General features: G+C 34.4%; 1 protein-coding gene across 1 annotated transcript in view; it reads right to left on the bottom strand.

Moving 5' to 3' along the window:
- Window positions 1–9,562: 9,562 nt before the first annotated feature.
- The window catches only part of CDH7 (cadherin 7), a 74,195-nt gene continuing 58,401 nt past the window's right edge, over window positions 9,563–25,356 (bottom strand). The window contains exons 8-11 of the mRNA XM_056483914.1: window positions 23,670–23,791; window positions 22,165–22,282; window positions 19,875–20,126; window positions 9,563–12,196 (exon numbers count right to left, since the gene is read on the bottom strand). Of these exons, the coding sequence (XP_056339889.1) occupies window positions 11,703–12,196; window positions 19,875–20,126; window positions 22,165–22,282; window positions 23,670–23,791 (986 nt within the window). The 3' untranslated portion in view covers window positions 9,563–11,702. The remainder of the gene's footprint in view (window positions 12,197–19,874; window positions 20,127–22,164; window positions 22,283–23,669; window positions 23,792–25,356) is intronic.

The raw sequence follows: 25,356 nt of genomic DNA, 5'->3' as shown, positions 1-25,356 counted from the left end.
CATGACTAACCTCCATAAAACTGGTGTACTATCATTGCTAAATACCTTTAAATTGTATGCTAATATTATATTTTGTGTATATTTTAGAAAGAGGAGAAGGTTAAATTTATTTTCTTGCAGTCTATAATTTATATATTTATCCTTTCAAGTTCAATTGCACTTTCTGAAGTGCTCTAAGTTTAATAATTCATACCTAACAGCTCTCTGATGAATACACTCAGTTGTAAACAAGATGTGCTGTTTCTAAGCTGGTTAAGTTGCATTCTTTTAACCTAACATCATGTCGTCTTGTACACACTCAGTCTTCTGCCTGTTAGATGTAAATAACACTTCTCTGTGTCCTTGGACAATATATATAAAACCCATAACATTTGCTGTCTGTCTTGTAATGCAAAAGTCAATTTGATCTCGCTTATAAAAAAAGCATTTAAAAAATAAAAATAATAAGTTGTTTCAGTTACAGTTTTATCCTAAGTCCATGTAGTTTGCTAATTTTTGAAACACAGGGTACTCTGATTTATGCATCTGTTCATATTGTCAAAAAATTAGATTTTATAAAAGACTGAATAGTAAAAAAAAAGAGCTTTATTTCTGTATGGTTCTTCATCCAGCACATGGAGTGCACTGGTTTAATGCTGCCTGGGTGCAAGGTGCCCACCAAAGTTGCTTTATTACTTGACCCCCAAAACTGGTCAGAGGAGAGAAAATGTAGGAAAAGGTTCAGGAGTAAAGGGCTGGGATTCACTCTCTGGTTTCAGTCATGGGCAAAGCAGAATCAGCTTGAGGATATTAATGGAATTTATTGCCAACAAAATCAGAGCAGGATGATGACAAGTAAAACAAATCTTAAAAACACCTTTCCCCCACCCCTCCCTCCTTCCCAGCTCTACTTCCTCCCACCCAATTCTGCAGGGAAACAGGTAATGGAGGTTATGGTCATTTCATCACACCTTGTTTCTGCTGCTGTGTGGGGAGACAAATCTTTCAACATAAACTTCTCCATTGTAAATCCTTCTCACAGGCTACAATTCTTCTCCTACTGTAATTACAGAGAGTCCTCTTTGAGAACTTTGAATGCACGTCTTATGCTTCTCTGGGTATTGTTTTTATTTTTTTGTTCTCTTAAGCATGTTGAAAGCAAACAATAGAACACGTTTTGTGAGATCCCACTCAGTTCAGAAAATTAATTTGTTGTCAGAGTATTGGCATCATTTTTAATTCACTCTGAAAAAGTACAAGGAGTCCAGATTTATTGGCCTGAATCTTGATGAATTATTTCACACATTATTTTTGGACAGCATGGCCACCTTTAAATCTAATAATGTGTTAATTTCTTCTGTATCAATTGGTTTACATAATTTCCATTCACCAAAAAATTACAGAAATAAAGTGATAGGCAAAATCTTGTTTTTCTACTGAAGTTGATAAGAGCTTACCTGAACTGCCTCCACTTTGGTTTTCTAAGAGAGTAGTGATTTTGCTTTTCTAACCTGATGATTCCTTAGGCACATAGCAGATTAATCTTAGAGATATCATTTGGTGAGGTAGTCTGTTCAAGGCCATTAGCTCTTCTCACATATTGCTTTGCCAATAAAACTTGCTAGTAAGGGAGCCTTTAATTTCTTTAATTTCTGATTTCCAGAGAGGACAGATTTTCAAATTTACAAAGCCATTGGGTTTTCTTATGATTAAATGGCAAGAAAGATTAATTAATTATCTCTCCTCAGGCAGAGCTTCCATATCAATAAAGTTGGTTTTTTTTAGTCATATTAGTTAAACCATAAGGTTATAAATATAGATGTTTTACTTTAGGATTGGGTAGTAACAAGCTTCAGCTATTGAAATAAGTTAGCTGAGGATAAAATACATTCCTAAAACCTTTCTGGTTACTTGCAAATATGTCTTCTTTCATATTAAAACATCAATCAAGTATTTGTCTTTTCCTCCTTGTATACTCAACAGAAGGCTATGTAGCTTCATTTTACTTCAGTACAAAGTATACTAGTCTTATAAAATATTTGTATGCTAATATTTCATTGGGGATTGGAGAGAATGATTACTTCAACAACAGAATGACTAAGCAAATTAATTTAATGGCTCTTTCTTTGAAACTCTATGAATAATAAAAAGTATGAAATCAAAGTATTGGAAACCATTTTGTGTGCTTTTTTTTGTTGTTTCTTTTTTTGCTTTTTTTTTTTTTTTTTTTTTTTTTAGGGCATTCCATCCCATTGGTGTGACTATCACATTGCATTTGTATGCCCTCTTGATGCCAAATATTTTTCAATAGTTATTTTTTTTCTGAAGCTTCCTGGCCATCCTATATACAGCATTGAAATTACATTGTTGCTGACATTGGCTAGGGAATAGTTTACTCCAGACTTATGCCAGAAATGAAATAAGTTAATAAAAAACAGAAAACCAGTTACATGAAGGCTGCCATATTACATTCATTCTCCAAAATATTGAAAGTGCTCTGTTCCTCTTTGGGTCTTTTTGTCAACAGGTGCCAAAAATGGGTCAACCAGTGCCACAAATCAGATCACTGACAAAGCTGGGTAGATAACTTGATATTCTGATTCCAAGACCAACAACGTCTCATTGTTATTAGTAGTATGAATAATGTCAGTACTGCTGTTCTGTTTTTATGGTTTAATCAACATCTGTGGTCAGTGATATGAGCCACCATACCCAGGGAATTCACAGTTACAGCTCTCCTTTTAGAAATATCAGCTAGAGAAAGATGAGCAGTGGAAGGATGAAGAGTGAGGCATCAAGACATTTTCATTCATTGTAGGGAAAAGACTGAGGCAAAAATTAAAGAAAACCAGGAAGTTGTAACAGCACGAAAAGAATAGAGGGGAAGTGCAGTTGCTGCTCCTTGGATGGAATGTGGTACACACACCAGATTTCCCACACACAATATATGCATGTGGGAAGGGAGGGATGAAACTGACAGTGTGAAGCAGCAGAGTGAAGAAACAGTGACCAAGCTCAGTTGAAATCCTTGCAGAGGGAACTCAATGATTCTTTTTAACTTATATGCCACTTATTAGCTGCCTACCAGGGGAGATAAAAAGAGGTGTCTTGCTGTTGAACCAGAAAACAGGGAGAAATCACTCTTGTCATGTATAATTCTGATGCCCATCTCCATCCCAATGTTACCACAGATGTAATACTGATCCTCAACTCCATCCCAAAGCTGCCTGTCTCCAGGGTATGATCACCCCTCTTTGAGCATGATGGATGCCTAGAGTCACTCAAACTCCACCCAGACACAAAGAAATATTATAAAAATTAGTTAATAATTGGGAGCAGTAAGGGAAGACTCCATGATAACTGCCAGGACCTGTTGACAAGTGAACATGTCTTCTCCCCCATGGGATTCCATTGGGTAAGAATCAAACTCTATGCACACTGAATTATTACTTCTAGCTAACTCTTCCAGGGAATTGGAGCTCATTCATATATTGCTTTGAATACATTTTTGCAGTCAAATACTATCATCAGCAACCTCTGGACTTGTTAAAATGTTCTGTTGTGCTAATAATATTATTCTGTAAATTGTTCATGTGAGTCCTTCAAGGGTGCTGGCACTCACTGGCAGTTGGTAACACTCCAGACTGCAGGAATCTGGGAGGGGTGTCCCCTGTGCTGTTGGTGTCTGTCCTTGACCAAGTTAGTTGGTCTGTCCTCTGTTCCAGGGGACTGCTCAGTGGAGAATCTCCATAGTGGATACTGACCAGCAGGTTGGGCACAAGGATCTTGGCTTTCCTGAGCTCTTGACACACAGATCAAGCACAGGGGGTTTGAGGAAATCTTCCCTTTCAGCATGGCCTCCCCACACCATCAGCCTTATCTGTATTGTAGGTGAGGCCAGACTTCCAGACTGCCAGTCAGTCACAGCTTTGGTCTGTATTTGCTTTACCTCGTCATGAACACAAAACTGACCAGAAGGCAGCATAAATCTTTTCAGTTTCTGAAGTTGTGTCTTTTGTAGTACACAAAGCCCAAACTGAAGTAAGACAACTCTTAATACAGATGACACTAATTGGCTAAATTAGGCTGATTAGAATGAATGCCATTGACAGATGCCTCCTGGGTTTCTGTCTTGCTTTCAGATGTAGTCTATTGGATTTTCATCCATCTTCACTACAGGTGTTAAATTCAAAGAGCTTGCCCTTTCTGACTTCTCTGGATATATCTACCTGTTCCCAGAAAGACAAGCAGTATTGATTGTTGTTTACGTCTGCTTATTTCCAAGGAATGGCGGCTTCAGAATATTTAAATAACTCCACATTTCACAGTAGCTATTTGAATTAAATTCCCTTCATGGGGGTGCTTTATGCATGAACCAAGTTGGTCTGCATTAAACTCTGAGTCCCAATAAAGTATATTGACCTTGGCTAAGCCACAGTAAAAAAAAAAAAAAGTGATACATACTATGTTAATCCATTTTTCATGATCAGCTGCTACTATGTATTGTTTTTCATATAATTTTATTTTGTTATCATATACTAACTTCCACTGAAAGATAAGTCACACACTACTAGAAACTGAAGAGGGAAAAAAATGAACAAATATCCAGACAGAATCAATAGCTGCATCAACAGGTTGTAAGTTCTATGAGAGCTTTATTCATGTGCTCCCCTTCACCTAGAACTGGAAAACTTAATCTCTTGACCAACTAAAATTTCTTATTAACCCTCTCACTTATGTGTGTAATCTCTCCTCTTAATAACTGTTTCTTTATATTTGAATAAGAAGATGAGGCCAAGCCAGGCCAAGCACTGCAGACTGTTGGAAAATACTGTTCCACAGGATGCAAATGTTATTACCTGAAAGGAAATTGTATTCCAATAGCAGCTGGTAAAACATTACTTTCCAAATCATTAGATTATCTATGAAACACTAAAAATACCAGAAAAAGCTTGATACTTATAACCTCGCTTTTTTTTTTTTTTTTTTTTTTTCCTTTTCTATGGTTCAACAAAATCTGAAGTATCAGCAAGATAAAATATTTCAAAACAAGAAGATTATGGTTAATTTGGATTGCACCTGCAGTTCCTGAAGTCAGTAAAGCTACAGATGGTCCAGAGTCTGAAGAAAGTATAATAATTTGACAGCCTGAAAATTCTCTATGTTATTTATTTTAATAAGAAACTGTTGTTTGTATTTTGTTTTATTTTGATTTTGTTCTCTAGGCAGTATTTTACCATTGGTACTTCATCAAATGTAAACCTTTCCTAACACTGTCTGTATTTAGTGTGTGCACAGAAATGATCTTTATGAGTGAGGGTACTATTCAGGACAGTCAGGTTATGTGTCCAATGCTGATAGTAAGTAAGTAGCTTATGCCATTAAAAACATCCAATTAAACTACTTGCATTATCATTCTAAGAGATTGTGTCTTCCAAACTGGGAAAGTCAGTCAAAGAGATTGTGTAAAAAGAAAAGGTATCCAGCTCAAAGCAACAATCTCCCATCCTGATGATGCAAGTGATCATTTATCTGTCTCCCCTAACAAGGTATAAATCTTGACACCTCTTGAAAGCCATAGGGACATCTGTCAAGTACCTCAACACGATCAAGATTTTGCCTAGCATTTGCAGGTGAATCAGTAAACACTTCTTTCTCCATAAAATTTCAACAGTCTGATGAGAATAATAAAGGATGTTCTGATCATTAAGGAAAAAGAAGGGCATTAAAATTCAGAATGAGCATTCTTGTCAGACTCAAATGGTCTCATGTGGCTTGAATATCTGGCTTGATATCTCACTATCTTAATTTATTAGTAGTTAGTCTCAAAAAGAGGAAAAGCTATCAGTGTATAAGGAATACTAAGGTAGAGCAGTAATTAAAATGCTGCATTAAATGTCAGTGCACATGGGGGCATTTTGTACTAGGGCTGTTTTACTTTGCAATTTTTCCTTCTTTTTCTCACCATCATGATATAAATAATTATGGTGAAACTGAGTTACAGGTAACAAACCTTGACAATTCTAAAATATGATTTCATTAAATGTGTAAAAGTTGCTGATAGCAGTGCCAGAATATTTTGAGATTAGATCCATGTCATTATGTGAATGGTGGTAATGGCGGCTTAACTATGGAATTTGAGAGTTTGTGTTTCAGGAAAATGACAGACCAGTTTCACTGCAGTCTGTTGATCCTCCATTTATCTTTTTCTTCATAACTTCTTGACATCAAAGAGAGGGAACACCTCAGGACTTTTTGCTTGTAACAGTACAGAAAATGGTAGGTTTGGAGTCAAAATAGAAGAAAAGTTAAAATATACATGGCTGGTATGATTTTGACCAAAGAAAAACAAACCCAAACCAATCAATTAAAAAGATCAGCTCATTCAAACATAAGCATTTCAGCAAGAATACAAATTTTAACATTAAAAACAACATAAACAAACAAACCTCACCCGCCTCCCCCCACCATCAAAAACCGTAACAACTTCACAGGTCTCAGGTAGAACAACCTAGGCAGTCAAGATATAATCAGAAAAGAATATGTGACTAGAATGTCAAGGTAAATGGTCTTTTAGCATTGAGAGGAAGAGACAAGATCTCATTATCTACTGTGTTCTTGGACTCAACATGATTTTGCTTTGGTGGACCATGAAATTCTGACTCTGACCAAGATACTGGTGAGTAGAAGAAGAAAGTAAAATCCTTGAGTTTTTTAGTAGTGACTCAGCATCCAGCACAATAGGTTTATGACCTTAGTTCATTATCCAAATGTTAAATTCCATTCAATGTTACATAATTTCTAGGAATGGGAATTTCAATCTGATACCATCTCTTAAAAATTCACGGAAATCACAGTCCTCGATGTGCTTCTAACAGCTTTTAAACTACTTTGGGTCAAAACATGACACCAATTTGCTTTCATTGTGGGGGCAATATTAAAAGTTTTGCCTGGATCTAAATTACATTTTTCTTCATCAGTCATTGATGGGGATAAACAAAGCTTTTGAGAGTAGGATTACTTTTTTCCAGATACTCTCTGATTAAAAAAAGGTATTTTAAAATAAGTGTTTTGGGATTGGAATGTTTAAATATACATATAATCTTAGATCATATGTGTTCACATATGGAAAGTGTTTGCAACACCCCACTGTGGCCTCAAATGAGATTTTCTTCTGATTTCCCGAAAATTCTTATGCTGATTTATTCTTTCATTGTGTTTAATTCGATATATAAGGCTTCACATAAAGATTTCATTACAACCTAGTGTTATATAATGATGAGGTAAATCAAGTTTTTCAACCAACATATTTCTGTAGGCAATTGTATGGTCTAAGGTTTCGCAGATTTTAGGCACCATATGGAAAGATTTTTTCATTCTTTTGTAAAAAAAAAAGTAAATTATAGTAACAAAGTAGAACTTGAAGTTTGTAGAATTTTTTTTCATTTTTTTTATGTAGAAAATAGATTATATTGTGTACTGAGATTCCTCTCATTCAAAGAACAAAAGTTAAGGAAGAAATCCATTTTAAAAAAGCATTTAACACTAAAACACATTTTTAGCTGCATTAAAAATGAACTGAAGAATAATTTTTGTGGGGAAGGAATCATCCTGGGGTGAAAAATATATCTCAGGATGTATCTGAAAAACTTAGATGTAGATCTGGCAAACTTAAGGATGGCATAGTTAAGAAAGCAATTTGTAGACCTCTTAATATCTTGTAGACTTTCCTGTTTCTGTCAAATAAATAAAGTGCCATTTCTATCTTTAGGAATTCACTTTTAGAACCACAGACCACTAAAAATATACTTGACCCCTTCTATCACTAATGAGATGAAGACAGTGATGCCTCAAAGCAGTATTACTCTACATGGATTCTCAAGTAGACAAAAAAATCTATTTGTAAAAATTAAAATCCGTCACATGAGGGACTGCAAAAAAAATTTAATACTGGATTTGATACAGGTAATTGTGTTCACCTTTCAACTCTTCAAGGATCTTAAAATCCAATATAATTGTATGGTTTATTTATATTTATTTTCTTTTCAAAGTGACAAGCTATGACTTTATATCATACAAGAGTATTTGTCCATAAAAATAAGATCCTGCAATTTTATATTTTATAACATGCTTTCACCCAAAATCTCTAAAATAATAAAATGATAGGAAACATTTTTTATTAATTATTGCTAGCACCTAAATGGTAAACAGGAAAAAAATTGGAAGAAGACCTTAAGTAAAAAAGGAACTTTGTGATGAATAGTCCCTCTCCCTTTCAAAAAACACAAACAAGAGTTAAAAGGAAGTTGGGTATTTTCTCCTTTAATTTTTAAGACAGTTGGAGAAATTTCAGTTGATAGCATCAAAGTTTATGAGTCCTACCATGATTGTACTAAGTAGCCATCAGAACTAAAAGGCTTAGGAAGGTCTGTGCTGTGTCTTAGTGGGAATAGAACCTAAAGTACACTACCTTTATTCTTTGAATAAGGAATTTAAGGCAGAATGTCCATTGTTTCACTCTGTTGTATTCAGTAGATTTCACAGGGGTCAAAACAGAAAAAGGTCTTTACCTCAAGTCTTCTTTGAACAGCTTAATTTTATGCAGGGGTATTTTAGTAGCAATCCTAAAACTTCACTTTTCAAGATTCCTGGAAATCTCAATTTAAAATAAGCCTATTCAATTGGCATATGGCAGAAGGAAAGACATGTTTTTCTACTGTAAGATGGGAGAGATTGCAATATTTGACATATTTTTTATCTAGGATTTGTGGTCTTTAGTTAGATACTAAGCTCTTCAGAAAGTTAAATAAATAAATGATTGGAAGTCTTTTTAAAGGGCTGTTCTAATTAATTTGCCCAAATAATTTGATTACCTTTCTGGGACAGAGAAAATATTTTTTTTCATTTTACACTATTAAGTAGTAGAATATACTTTATGCCATTCAGCTATGCAACATAAATAAGACTCAGTGAAAGCATTTGAATCAGACTACAAATTGCAAAACCTATAGTCATGGTACTTTTTGGTGAGCATTATATAGTATGTAGATAACACACACCCTTATGTATATGCTATAGTAATATCTGTCATCAGATATAAAGGATTTCCACCTTCCTTTCTTACTGCAACCATACAATCAGTAGGTAAGCACGTAGAACATAACAGGAAACAATTAAATTAGAACTGTGCAACTGAAAACATAGATATGCAAGAGCTTTATGGTATCAGAATAAAGATTTTTTTTTTTCTTTAGAAAGCACACTAAAAAAACCTCACCCAAACAGAGTTGCCTAATAGTGGAGGTTTTTGGGTTTTTTATGGATACAGAAGTTGGAAAAGCAAGAAAATTGAGCTGTTTATTCTAAACCACATTTAAATCTCCTGCAAGTGTTATGTGCTAAAATCAGCAATTTTGACATCTTAATCCAGATGCATGAATTATCTTCCCACAAAGAATAAGGAGATTAATGAAAAACTGTTCTCTCAGAACCTTGATTTAATACCTGTTTAAATTCTGCAGCATATCTTGTTCTCATTAAACTGTATACACATGGGTTTTTTTTATTTTTTAATATTTTTATTGAAAAATCTTACATGTATGACTAAAAGTCATGGACGATATCTGTCAGTTCCATTACAAAATTTGTCATATATATATATATATAAGCCTATATATATATATTTCGTACAACTAGAAGCAAATCTACTGAATTATGAAACAATGATTGTCTATTAAAATGTAACTCAAGTATGTTGTAGATGATTAAAATTGTTTTTCTTTTCTGATGGAGCTGAAGGCCACTTTCACATAGTAAATTTATAATGCTGGGCTGCAAAAATTACAAAGCCTTAATGATAATTTCCCATCCCCCAGCCTCACATCATTCATAGTTTAGGATTTTAGTACAATGATCCTTCTCTCAGAAAGACGTACTTTTAGAGTGAGCATCAATCTCTGTGGAGGACCTTCTGTTCACAAACACAATTCTGTAAACAATTCTGTGTACCTCTCAATATTTGCAGGCAGGTCAAGTAATTTCAAATTAGGTACAAGAAAAAGTTTGCAGGAACACACTCAAATTTAGGAACTCATCTACATTTTATCTAAAGCAAAAAAAAAATCTGAAATAATAGCTAAACCCACTATTTTACTGGAATATATGCCTTATTATCTAGTAATAAATCATGAAAGATGAAGTATAAATATTGCCAGAATCATAAAAAAGTTGTCTTATTCTAAGAAATCCTACTTCAAAATGATACAGTATATTAACCAACAATAGTTGTCTTTCTGTTTTGGCACTCCTGAACCAGCATAGAAATTATGTGTAGTGTGTTAACACCTTGAGGAAATAATACTTATGTGCAGCAGGATCTAAAGATGACTTCTGAATTTAATAGTATTACTTTGCTTAACATAAGAAAAAAATAGAAAAAATCTTTGACTGTGATTCATCAGCAGCAAAAGAGAAGTGGAAGGAGAAAAGCAAGGTGTTTACAGTCTTTGAAGCACATAGCGTGTTTAACCTTGAAAATTAAATCTTGCATTAAAGACACTCCCAGCTACCTCTGCAGTCATCTTTCAAAAAATTCAATGTACAAATGTTTTCTTTAAATGTCTCAGACTTTGTAATGGCTCAGAAGAACAACTGCACATCCTTGGAGCTGCTCTCCTTTCTGTGAGATGAATGGCGGGTGGCATTGTTTAGTGTAATTTCTCCACTTCCATGCTTCATTTCCTACATTTATCTGAGACTGGAGAAAAATCAGCATGTTCTGACAAGTCTAAAACCATGAGACAGTAAAATGGACCTGAATTTAGTGGAGATTGGAGTTCCAAAATAAATATAACACTTTATGTCAAACAATAATAAAAAAGCATAAATTCTCCTGTACAAATCAGAAGAGAGAATAAAAAACAGCAAATAGATAGCAACACCTTTTCTATGCCTACATGGGCATCACAAAACTTCCCAGCCATAAGACTACAACTCCATATTTATCATTTTATGTGGATTTTAATCTACTTCGTAAGGTGATGACACACTGTGGAATTTCTTAGTACAAGCAATCATTTCTCAAAATTATTGTCAAAAACTACCTGGAAAATTAGACTGATTTCTAATTAAATAGCTCTGACAACAAACAGGGAGAAACATAAAAAAAACCCCACATTTCCTGGGCTTTTGTTTGTTTTCATCAGTCCTTCTGTATGCACACAGTAAAAAAATTTGTTAAACAAAACCTTGCCTGTGTGAATACTACGCACTGTAATACTGAGTTGTACATTTGAAAATTTATTTCTTCTTAAAACAGAGACTCTGTATTCTCTATATAGCAATACTGTGAAGGTTTCTACAGAGTATCACCAGATCACTGAGGTGACTGCATAGCATACTCTTGAAAGTGAGTTGCCTCTGCAGGTATTCGAGGGTTGCTATCTATTTGAACGTGGCTGAGCATTCCATTTTATCAAAAATGCCACCAAATGCTCATATTCTGCATGGTCAGTGCAGTCCCTAGGACAAGTCTAATGAAGATATGTTCCATCAAGGCAAAAAAAAACAAAACCAAAAACCAAAAAAAAAAAAAAAAAAAAAAAAAAACCACAAACAAAAAAACCTAAAACTTTAAAAATGGAGAAATATTTACAACTTTCCTCAGTCTGTTAGGTTTTGTGTTTTAATATTCTTCAGTGCATTTTCAGAGAAAGGATCCAAGGCTAGGAGTACAAGCAGTCTGGCCCGGTGCCATACATGTCTGCAAGCCTTTTAAAGCGAGGGCCCCAGTCACTGAGGTAATCGTAGTTCTGGTCAGAGTTTGAGCTGATGGAATCTAAAGAGCTGAGCGACTCCGCCACCGAGCCGTTCCCCTCGAAGGCGTACGTCTGCAGCGAGTCGTAGGGCGGCGCGCAGGGGTCCACGTCTGCTTCCTTTAGTCTTTCCCAGATAAACTCCCTAAAGATCACGTTGTCTGGGATACTTTTAAAAGTTGGTCTGCTCAGGAACTGAATCTCAGGTGTCACGTCCCTCCTGGCCTTGGTGTCGCGCATGATGTTGAGGTTCCTCAAGGCAGCCATGTCAAAGGCCTCCGTGTCTTCCTCTCCGCCACCCTCATCGTCGTACCTGACAATGTTTTCTCTGATGTCTCTCTCCTCATCGAAAATGAGGGGCTCTTTTTTCCGTCTCCTCATGGTGACAATCAGCAAGACGAGAACTGGAACAAAAAAAAGCTAGAGTTTTAGCAGTGCTGAAGTTTTCTTGTGTTTTTCCTAATGCTGGAAGTACTCATTAATTTATATGGCAAAGACCCAAGGAAATAGCAAGCAAATTATGCAGTTAGATTTGAAACCTAGCAGATTATGTAATAACTTTTAAAACATAAGCTTTTTAGGCCCTAAAGAATCTATTTCTCAAATCATTCAGGATTAGCATCTCCATCTCTAATTCTAATATCCTATACAGTCTGATAAACATAAATTTCAATACTGGTTCAGTCTGACTATGAAAATTTCACAGCCAGCAAATTATAATAATAATAATAAAAAAATAAACAGCAACAACAAAAAGGAAAGAGATGAAATAAAAAGGGAAAGAAATAAAAAGGTAAAGAAATAAAAAGGGAAGGGAAGGGAAGGGAAGGGAAGGGAAGGGAAGGGAAGGGAAGGGAAGGGAAGGGAAGGGAAGGGAAGGGAAGGGAAGGGAAGGGAAGGGAAGGGAAGGGAAGGGAAGGGAAGGGAAGGGAAGGGAAGGGAAGGGAAGGGAAGGGAAGGGAAGGGAAGGGAAGGGAAGGGAAGGGAAGGGAAGGGAAGGGAAGGGAAGGGAAGGGAAGGGAAGGGAAGGGAAGGGAAGGGAAGGGAAGGGAAGGGAAGGGAAGGGAAGGGAAGGGAAGGGAAGGGAAGGGAAGGGAAGGGAAACAAAAAGAAAAACCAAACACCAACCAACCAAAAAAAAAAAAACAAAGAAAAAAAAAAAAAAAAAACCCAAACCAAAAAAACCCACCTTTCCTGAACTCTTAAATGCCCAAGTGATAAAAGCACATCCATATATTGACAGAATAGAATTTAAAAAACGTGGTTTGGTAAGTGACTGATTTAAAGTGTATGACCAATATCTGCTGAATTAAAATAAAGTTAAAAAATTTATATTGGAGAACAACAAATTTTAAAGCAATTTGTAAATAAGACTGTATTAGTTTATGGAATAAAACCACCTCTATATAAGGCTTCACTTTCCTGAAAAGGGCAAAGTACTGCACTTGAGATTTATGCCTTACATCTAATGAGAACTGCTGGGGTTAGAGTTTACTGGATGAACCAGTACTAGAAATGTAATAGGTTATTTAATTTTTTCCCTTAAATTTTCTTTCAGATTTCAAGTTAATACTAAACTACAGTGACAGTCCAAAGCACTGCAAAAAATTAGCTCAAGGCTCCTCTTGTTTTAATACAGTTTTTGGTAGTGAAACATCACTGGTGACACAGAAAATATGGAACCAATACTATGAATATTGCACCCATCTGTGGGACATGATGGAGTGTGAATCATCCTCCTGGAAAATAATTAATACTATATTGTAGCATCTGGATAACATTTGCTGAGTTAATGATACTCTTAGGAAATCATAAGCATCACTATGATTCTAAAAATAACAGTACGTTAAAAAATGTCATTCCACATTTAATTAATCTCTTCTGATTTTATGATTATTTTTAATGTTAAGAATTGTGATTATATGCATTGATTATGTCTTCAATTTTTACTTACAGTGCCAATTAAATGCTGTAGAAACATATGGAAAAGCAAAAGCTAAAAGGTGATAGAGATAAAATTAGGCTTGAGGTTCCCTAGGTATTTCCTACACAAATTGCATGATGCAATGATGACTACCATTCTTGAAAGACTTTTTATGGAGGGATCTTAAAATCAGTATCAATCTAGTCATTGTGAGGAATGACTTAATATTAGGATCACTTGGCCAGAATAAATCAAAAACTTTTACCTGCAAGAAAGTTGTATATATCTACAGATATTGTGGTACTATTTAGAATTGGCTGAAGCTGGAGCTGCATTTCTGCATTATTTTTATTTCCCTTTGGGACCACACATATCTAAAAATAAAACTGCAAATACATTTTTTCCCCCTAAAATTTTTGACAGTTATATTAGGCAACAATTCCTTCCTCTTAGTAGCTACCAAGCACATCTTCAATAATCCATCTACTAATAGGTGTCTCGTGACTATGTTACTACATAATCAGCATCACGCTTTTATGTTTTTTGCCCCTGGCATCTACCTGATTCATCCTTTATGCATTGAATTCAGAAGCCACTAGTCTGGGGTATTTTGCTTTGAACAATATTTACATAAGCAGTTTAATAATATGAAATATTGACCTTTAAAGTGACATTCGGGAAATTTCAAAATATTCTGCTATTTATATAATACAAATTAAGCTGTAAATTATATGGCAGATAATATAAAATTGTGATCAGATACAATTGCACTCCACTCTTAATGTTTTTCCTTATTGTAAAAGATATTTTAAAATGAAAGTAGCTTGCTGACAGTACAAATAGATATTTAAACCAAGATTTCTATTGACATAACTTCTTTTTAATTATTATTTTTAACCTTTATTGCCATATTTTTATTACCATATAAGTAAGCAGCTAATCATTTTCTTTACTCAAGTGTAAATGCATTTTTACTCTACTGTCCCTCTTAACATACTTTATGTTGAAAGTTAAAGGCATGCTAATAAGTGTAAAATAAGAAACTTAGTAGGAAGGTCTGCCTAAAGGTACTATAAAAATCAAGATACAATGAATGTTTTATATAGTGTTCCTTCTACCTTTCACACTTGCTTGAAGCCAAGAAAAATATGGAGTCTTTCTAAAGGTTAAATATTTTAGCATTTAGATGACTTTATAAGATTATTAATTTCTAGCCTTTCCAACAATAAAGTTTAACCTCTAAATGAACAAAGCTTTAGCTGCATTGCAGAAGCTTCAGAGATGAATACAAGCCCTAAACAATTTTCATTACTATCTAAATCAAATGCAAATAGTTTCAAATTTTTTTTTCTTCATTTCTCATTAAGTCATGGTGGGTTTTTATTTCCTACATTTATGACAAAAGCAGAGATTAAGTTAGTAATTAGGGACTGTCTGAACTTCTAAAAACCGATTTTCATGATTCTTTGAAGAGAAATAATACAGTGGAAATCCTTTAGGCACATATGAATTGCACATTGAGGGTACTACATTAGCTCCATACTGATACACCCAACTCATACTTAAGGAGATGAAGTGACAATACAGATTTTGCATGTGATGTAACAAATAAACCAATCAATTGATATTTTAAGCAACTAATTATAAAGACTTAATAACCAGAATTAACAAAGACAGATTTAAACTAACCTTTTAATTCTTCTGATTTACCTGAATTTTTAAAAATATTGATTTCCTTTAATAGGTAAAATAGCCAAGAAAAAAAGTCGTTTGTGTTTATATTAGCTGTGGTAATGCACATTCTTATCCTTGTGTCTAGTATATATTTAATGCTAGTGTTTGCAGCTTCAGTACACCCAAATAAGTCTTTAAACAAGCACCTTAGAATGCAAGAGTGGATTTTTGCTTTGCCACTTTTCAGTGTGCTTTCTGAAATTACCATGAAATTTCCATTTTGGTGTGATCTGGTAATAAGTCAGGTTTAGTTCACCTGAACATATTTCTCTGGGTTAGTATTAATTTTTCCTTTTGTACTCAAGGCAACTGGAACATAATTGTGAGGAAGCCATAAAAGTCGTGAGACACCCTGAGGGAGAAGGCTACATGCAGAGCTGTAGAGCAAGGCACAGAGCTAAATGACAAGCATTACCATGCTTTGTACACACTACAGCCCTAAGCCAGGAATTTACTACAGCAATAAGCCACATCTGAGACCTGCACGCTGATTTGTGCCTTAGGTGTGTCATGATTCATAAAGCTGATGATTGGAGATCCTCAGCCATCTAAGCAGCACACTAATAACCTATTTAGTTATACCTTGCAGTTGCCAGTACAGTCAGATAAGGTTTGGGGATTGCAGAGGCCAAGACTCAGGAAACTTGAATTTAATTCCCACTTAAAAACTCCTTTTATACCTGTTGTTTAATCAGTTTGGACTGATATTTGCAAAGTGACTCTGACCTTTAAATGCCCACACTGAGTGACCCTAATCAGCTCCCTAACTTGCAGAAAACAGCTGCTGCATTTCATACTCAACCACTTTCTGGAAGTGTTGCTTAGGGTACCCCTAGTTAAATGTTCTCCCTCAGTTACACATTCATCACTTTTGAAACTGCAAGGACAAACCCTACACAGATCTATTCTATTCTACATTATACCTATTTAGAGAATAGAATTCTTATGAGTAGCACTGTTTCTTCTTGATTACAAATCACAGTTATTTGTTCCAATTTAATTTGGGTTTTGCAGATATTTTGATAATGATAACAAATTTTTTTTTCAACTGGAAACAAAATTATTTAAAGCTATATTTTCAAGTTTTATCAACATATTATTCTTGCAAACTCTAGTGCCACACCAATAGGAAGCTTTCTTCAGTCTTCCTAAGAAAATAGATGACAGCAATAGGTTATATTCAGAAGTATGAAATACAAAAATAATGAAAAAGTATTATGACAATCTCGCTTTCCATTGCATCAATACAAAGAAAATACTTAACCTCTCAAATGTGATTAGGCTATCTACAGGTGAATATTCTGCGTGTGTGATTTTATGTAAACATTTTGTGCTAAACAGCTGTTACAAAAGCAATTACTGTTTCTGGAAGATGCTAACTGAAAAACAAATTACCTTGAATTAAATTACCATATAATTTTCAGAAAAGTTAAAAAAATTCCTACTTACTTTCCTTAAAATTATGTGCAGTCAAAAATTAATCAAACTATCTTTTCATATGCTTTTTTATGATTTTTTAGATTTTTTTCCTTCTGTAAAACTTAGCCTTACTGCATAATTGGAAAGCTGTTTTGAATAATTAAAAAGAACTGGAATTTTCCTGTGAAATAAAATTTACAATTTAAACTCCATCAGTCAGTATGAAGATAGAAAGAGATTTTGTTTTTAAATATTTTTAACTTTTAAAAATTAGTTTAGTTTGAAAAAATAGTCTATACCATATTATATGCAATTATCATAAAAGAGTGTGATTTATGTTTATGAATAATCTTCCTTTTTAGAGACAGTGAAATCATTGTGCTTATCTAAAATTGATTGATTAAAAGAATCAATAACACTACAAAATCCCACTGAGAGAATCTTTGTCTTGGTAAAGACAAATGGTTAGATATCAGCCATAGGGATGTATGGGCAAGATCAAAAAAGCATATCATGCTAACTTTAAGAAACTAAGAGCTGGTTGAGAATTCAAGACACTGGTGCCAGAATGGATGCATTCATTCCATCTATGCAGATTTCATGCTTTCTCTGCTTTACAACTGGCACCCCACATTAAGATGGCATTGATTAATGTGACTGGATTTGCACTGCGTGTTAATTTTGGGTTAGGAAAAGATATTGATCCAGTAGACTGTATTCTCTTTTCACTGATAAAGTCTTACAGAAAAATGTGTATCCCTTGTCCCAGTCCTGGAACCACTTGCCAACAGCTGAAGCCTTTCTCAGGAATGAATGCAAAGAGCAAAAGGGAAAAAGAAAATTCCTAGAAATACCACCATGCAGCTGGCCCCAGAAAACATTTTCTAGGAGCAAATGAGAGAAGAAAGGCTCAGGGACCAGACAAACAGCTGAGTTTCACTGGGCATCAGTGATGCTTAAGTACCTCTTCCTTGTGAAAACTGGCATATGTCTGAGACTAAAACAGGACACAGTACCAAAGTGCAGCACTCAAAGCCAGGGTTGTCATACAAACCTGCTCTTACAAGCCTAACATGTTCCTGCAGCTTTGACCTGTACTCAAAAAGAACAGTTTAGACTAGAAGTGATCATACATGGCACATAAAAATCTCTTTTTGGATAAACAGTGTTGATGCCTTCAGACAGGTGACTTTGGAAACCCAGACTTTGACAAATATAATCAGTGGTGAGGTGGTAATATGCAATTACCAAACCCTTTTTAAGGCCACTTTAAAAATAACTGAAATATAAGCTCAAGTTTTTTGGTTTATTGGTTGTATTTGACCCTTGGTGTGACAAGTAGAATAAGCAAGCTATTTGGTGCCAACATGCTGTGTTTCCACTCAATGGTCTTCATGCAATCCTACTGCTTCTATTTAAGAAAAGTTTATGACCAGACCAAAATGCATGGTACCTACAGAAGTTTCTTATGTAATCTTCAGAAATGCTCTTTTCATGTATAACAAAGATGGTGACATTTCATTTTGGGATCAAATGAATTGCTGTGGTTCCAGGACTTTTACTTCTAAGTATATTGGACTAAAGTTTAAAGTGGGTGTTTTTTCACTGATACTAATGCTAGTTGATATAAGGGAATATTTTTATATCTTTTTGAACTCTAACATTTAGCTTCATGTCCAAATAAAGTTCAGTTGTGTACATAAACTGGCTAGAAATGGCACTGGAGAAATGGTATTTAAAAATGTTCATTAAAACTTTTGGCAATAATTCCCTTCCATTTCTTAAACTTAGGCCTAACCATGTGTTGAGCGAGAATGCAGTCTTATGGTGTTAGATTTTTTTATATCATGGAGATGGAAAACTTTAGAAATGCCACCTCCTATATATATATATTTAGCTATTGAGTAAGTTGGTTGAGTTCATTGCAGTGGTAGTGATTTTTATTATTCTGCAGAAAAAGTATGCAACTAGTTTTTTGTTTTGGAGTCCTTCAGAAATATTTTAGCAGAAGGAACGTTTCCTTCTAATAGTTTCCAGTGACATAAATCAGAGCTCACAAGAAAATATATCTATACATGGTAGAAATATTGCCATGAACAGAAGCTTGGACACAAGTCTTTTGATTTGACCTATCCAAATTACTTTGATAAGAGTGGCAGATAAAACACCACTGGATTATTCCAGCATAAGAAGACTGTGGTCTTCTCCCTCCTTAGACTGGTATATACAAACAGGAAATAAAAAATCTCTTAATTGATAGCAACATTGATGAAAATTATGAAATTACCCTTGTTCACATATGAATTTTCAGACAAAAAGCAAAACTTCATTTTTGCTCACCTTATCCTTCATCTTTATTTCTTGATTTGACCCTTTACTCTCTCATTTACTGTTTAATGACTAGGTATTACACAAGAAATGCTAGGCAAACTAGGATGTTGACACCATTCCACTTCCTTTTAACTAGTTGTAGTTTCACTGCTCAACATAAAATCCAGCTGTGGTACCATTTGCATGAGTAACAAAAGATCACTCTGTAGATATTTAATGTCAATTAATTATAATTCTCATCAGGAAATTGCATCTGTTTTATTTTCTGAATATCTTTTGTTCTATGCAAATCAATAAATGTTTAAAAACAATTATTCTTGTGGAAAAGGGACCCATTGATACTGGTTATATGGTGAGTGTGCTAAACCAAATGCTTCCATTAACTGCATTGTCTTTCTCTTATATATTGCATTTGATGCAAGTAATTTTTTTTCTTTTACTGTTATTTCTTTTATCTGTTTGGAAGCAGGTTGATATAGAAACAAAGTATCTAAATTGATAATCTAAATCTAATGTTTTTTTTGTGTTAATGATACAAAATGTTGTTCTTTCCTGAATACTATCTGTGCCTGTTTACAAAAATCAGGGCAGAGGGGAATGTTGAAGCCCTTATGCATGCATTTTTTGGTACAATGCATTGAATGCAAAATAAGGGTAACAGAAAGAAGACATACCTAGCAGTGTCAGGACACAAGCCAAAATTGCTATCAGGGCTCCAGTGCTAAGTCCTGCAGGCAAGATATATGCTTCTGCATTGCATGTCTGAGCAATGCCATCTGCATCACAGTCACAGACCCTGATGGTGAGAGTGTTAGTGCTACTGAGTGAAGGGGATCCACTGTCCACTATGAATATTGGCAGGTAGAAAACAGACTGCTCCTGTCTTCGAAACCCATTTCTTTTGGTCAATACTGTCGCAGTATTATCTAGATAAAGGGATAAAAAGACAAATTATAAAATATGTGAATTTTCTAAAACACAAGCCTATAAATACTACAGCCTTTTACTTAAAGACTTCATAACATTCATATTATTTCAACAAGTTTACCTTTCCCAGTCATATATCTTTGAAGTTGCAGAGGTAAGATCAACTGAGAAATCACATACAACTAAACAAGAAGATTCCTATTTTCCACAGAAGAATATTTCAAAAATGCAGAGGTTCACTTTTTTTTTTAGCTAAGCTCATATTTTCACAATCTGGATAGACAGCTGAAGATGAGATCATTATAAAAAGAAAAAATACCCTTCAATGATCAGATTAGGTATCTAAATACATGTTTCCACTTAATTTACAAGCAACTATTTCAATTATTTACAGATATAGATATCATATTAAAGGAAGCAATGACCATATTAATAGCAGAATAAGTTCTGAAAATCAATGAAACATTTTTTGAATGCAAAAATATTCCAGTATGTGAAAAAACAAGGTAAGCGTGCATGCAATAAAGACATGCTGTTGTTTTCAGACTCTTCAGAGATTCAAGATGACTATTATAATCAGTCTAAAATATGTAGTTTGACACTGGTCTGATTTGTGTGATTAAAAAGCTTGTGTGCTCAAGAAGACATGTAAAACTCACTGTGTACAACATAGTTTCATAGTTTCTGAGAGGTAGGGAGTTACATCCCCCAGGACACATAGAAATGTTCATTCACTTGGTTTGTCTATCTGTCTACATACCTATCTATATCTTATCTATACTTACCACAGACAGATATATTGCTAATCAATAAAGTTATCTTATTGTGTCATCTATTATGATCTATCTGGCAAAATATGCAAGCCCCTCTTGATGCAACATCAAATGAGAGATGCATAAAATTAACTAATGTTGAATTAGACAGCTGCTGCTGTGTCATGTGCCTCCACTGATTTTACAGGCACTATTATTACTTTTATCAAATTATAAGTTCTTTGGAAGAGTGTCTCTTTTCATGAATGGCTTTACAGTTCTCATGATGTCAGATTTCTGAAAAGTCCTATTCTAATGCACTTTTATTATTTTGACCATTGCTACTATTAGTCTTCAGTTTTAAAATGCAAACTGTTTATATGTAGAAAATTAAGCATTTCATTAACTACACATAAGGTAAGGCAATGAAGACCTCCATGAAGGAATTTTATTAGGTCACACATTATACCTGCTGAATATTATTCAAAGTCTGCCTGTGTAGTGTCCTTCAGTGCCCATATGTTTGTTTTTCTTGTTTAACTAATAGGATGACTTTGTAGCTCTGGTTAAGTACTGATCCATAAAAGAGCAATGCTAGAGCAATACTCTGTCTATTTAGTTCTGTTTACTACAGCTAATGGCTAAACTGCCTGACACGTGCCCAGCTGCTGTATTGTGCAGTGCAACTAATGAGGGCAGTAATTAGTCTGTGTTCTCAGATATTCTAACAGAAATGGAATGTCATTGGGATTCTTTGAGGAAACAGTTATAAGAAGTCTGTGTAAATATTATAGACAGCTTTCATTATCAAAAGCATCCTTCAAAAGGGACTAAGTTACTGAAAAGATGTGTTTTTCTAAAATCAAAACAAAATCCCCACAAATCACAAAACATCTCCATCTATTGTGCACTCATTTTTTATGCCCTGGGTTATATTAATAAGACATGAATTCCTGGATATTTTTCAGTCACTGCCACAAGGTGAAATCTAATTTAGATAAAAAACTTGAAATACGGGGAAAAAATGTGAAGAGTGGCTGATGAAAAAAAAAAAAAAAAGGAAAGATTTAAAGATTTGATGCTGCTCTGTTTGGCTCAAGGCTTTAAATGACTCAAACAACAGCTTAATTCCTTTGACAAATAATCTAGAGATAAAATTATTTGGCAGGCTGATTGTAGTTTAAGTCCTTATCAGAACAGAAGTTTATGTAGGTCATAATAAGCATGCTGCATCGAAAATGGAAGGTACTAGTGGTGAATATTTACCAAATCAAAATCTTCTTACCTTTGTTGTCCTGCAATGTAAAATTGTGGTTATTTGCTGCCTCTGCTGTTAGACTGAAGTAGAACTGATGGCCATTTGGTGGGTCATCCTTATCAATTGCACTAATTTTTTGGATCACCTGTTTTGAGATACATCAGGGTTTCATTGAAGCATATGTACATGTTCATTACATAACCCATCTGCTGCCTATCAAAACATCAACTCTCTCTCAAGTTCTAATCATCTTGCATCTTGGTTTCCTAATCTCCTAATCAGGCAGAGACTGTTCATGTGTGACTCAACTCATTACCTGCACCAAATCTATTGGCCAAAGCAATGCTCTGCAGGGTCTGGGAGAAAGTTAGGTCCTGTCATTCACCAGAGCTTGGAGTAATAAACTGCATAGAGTAGAAAAGTGTATCCTCTGGAGAACTCTTTGTGTACCTATCAGTGGCTACAATCAATGTTGTAAACCTTCACAAGGAAACCGTGATTTTTTTGAGGATTTGAATTCCTGTACTTTTTGTTTTTAATACAATGAAAAACAGAATAGCACATCATAAGTATACTAATATTTCCTGGAATTTCATTACTATTATTTTTTAAATTTCATTTTCTAAAACCCTGTCAAAATATACCTCTAAAGAAAATGTCACCACTGCTTAAAATATTCAAAAATTGGAAATTCCAGTTCTCTGGTCCATTTCTGATCAGAGCACAGGGAAAACAGAGAACAAAAAGAGAATGCATAGTCTGAGTTTCCTGTGAACACAAGCTAATAAACATAATGGCTTTTTATCAGAATTTAAATTATGAGGTGATATTGAAATGTGCAATAAACATCTAACACAGGAAGGACAATACACTGGGAGAAGGTAAAAAAGACCAAAGTCTTCCAGGAAATATATGGGATCTATGGAAATGCAACATCTACTAGTTCTCAGGAAGTGGGAGGAGGGACTGAGAAAGTGCATGTATTTTGTAAGGTCTTCCATAGTAGAGAGGAAAAGGCCAAATATGAGGGACACCAAGAAGAAACAAGAGATAGATTTAGTTAAGTCTGGAACCACTTGGAAGATATTTGGTATTTGAAAATATAGTAATAAAGAATAGGAATATATTCCCCTTGTGAAACTCTGTCCCTAAGGTCCATATTTCCTAGGGGGATTAAAAGTGTGTACTCATTTTCGGAATGGTGGGTGTTTAGTCTCAGAATAACCTTTGTGTTACTGCTTCCCAATTCCCACAAAAATTAGAAGAAAGTATGCTTTCTCAGTATTATTCAAAATTTGGTGAGTTAAGCAAAATGTATCAGTTATACATGTAAGAAAGCCAGAGATTTTAAAACTACTTTCAACCAATAATTTTTATACATGCATCTTTTTTATTGTTTGTTTTTTTATTATTCATCAGGGCCTCATTTTTACTGTTATAAGATGATTTTTCTTTATCTTAAAGCTGGAAGACTTTCATAAGGAATGGCTTATTATCTGGTAAAAATAAACACAAAACCTATCAAGACATACCTGACCAGGCTGAGCATTTTCACAGACAGTTGTCTCATATTCCATGGCAAACTCAGGGGCATTGTCATTGATGTCAAGAATTGTAATGGCTACATAGCCTCTCCCAATCTGTGCTGGATTCTCTATAGGAAAAAGTCCAATAAAACAATTAGGAGGAGATTCTGGCAAGTTATTCTGAAGGTCATTAGCTTTTTCAATCATATTCACCTTTTGGATATGTATGTCAAATCAATTATAATCCCTCCCTCAAATATAAAGGAAGCTCTTGTCTTGATCTTCTGGGTCAAAATTTATGTTCTTCAGCTGCTTCATTTAACCTAAGATTTTACTCTCAGGATCTAACTCACTAATCACAGCACTGAATGAAAACACATGGAAGGATAAGAGCAAGAGCAAGATGTGCAAAATCATTGCTAGCCAGAACAAAAAATCTAGTCAGAATATCATTACTCATACTGGGAATAGCATGATTATTGTGGGTTAAACTTTTTCTTTCCTGAACTTTAAATGGATCAGAAGTCACAACCAGAATTTTATCAGCTATGTGTAAGAGAAGAGAAGGCTGCCTTCTGAAGCAAATCCCAAAGTATTTAAAGTGTACACACAACTGAGTATTTCAATATTGTCATTAACATGTTGAACACTTAAATATGAATCACATCCTCAACTGATACACATCTCTAGCTAAACTATGAGTATGTTCAGTGCCCAATATCATAATTTAACCTTAAAATGTTGATATTAATGTTACAGCAGGACAAAATTAAAAACTTTCCAAAACTTCAAATATGCATCTATCTTTTTATAGTGTATTGAAACTACATTTTAAAATACATTTTAAGCATCCAAATGTAAATCAGAAGGTGGGGTTTTTTTGTTTGGTTTTTGCACCACGTGTGAAATACCAGAGAAACAAACCATTTTGACACCAAATTTTTCCTCCTCTGGACTAAGCTTATTGAAAACCGATCAAGGATGAATATAATTTAAAGCAGTACAAGTTTTTACTTGTGCTCCTAGACTCTCATTTGTGTGAGGTATGCCCCTTATCTGCCTCATCAATTTTGCTACCATCTAGGAAAATTTTTGTTTTATTTTTTGGATTTTTTAAACCAAAATTCTACTTATGATAATACAAGAGAAATTCATAAAGAAGTTAAATGATAAATCTTAATTATCAGGTTTAGTGTTAAATTAAGCTCACTGAAATCAAGAAGCGATGATTTTTACAATAGCAAGACAGAGAACTTTTTTTTTATTATCACAACCAATAGAGTAGTAATAAGGAAAAAATTTGAAGATATAAATTCTTCAAATGTAAAAGCACTTCACAAAATGTATTCAAAGCAGAACAAGTTTTGGTTTGAACCTGCATCAGAAAACTTCTTGTATCCATTTAAAGCATTACATTTTTTAAACACTTTTCAACTTAAACCAGAAAAAAATACCAAGTACAAAATAATTTCTGCAGTGATATCTTAGAGTCAGGAAAATGAAACCACATTAGCATTCACATCCCCTTTTTTTATACATTCTAAGAGTGCTGTGGTTGACCAATAGCAACCAGCTCTGGGTGCCCTCACTGAGATGGGCTAACAACTCTCCTCTATCTTCCATATCATCTTTCCTGTAATAACTAGTGTGAGAATGCTGGCTTAACATATTTTATCTTCCTCTATACTTGTAT

This window comes from Oenanthe melanoleuca, chromosome 2, assembly GCF_029582105.1.
Source record: "Oenanthe melanoleuca isolate GR-GAL-2019-014 chromosome 2, OMel1.0, whole genome shotgun sequence".
NCBI lineage: Eukaryota > Metazoa > Chordata > Aves > Passeriformes > Muscicapidae > Oenanthe > Oenanthe melanoleuca.
This window is presented reverse-complemented; position numbering and strand designations above follow the sequence as displayed.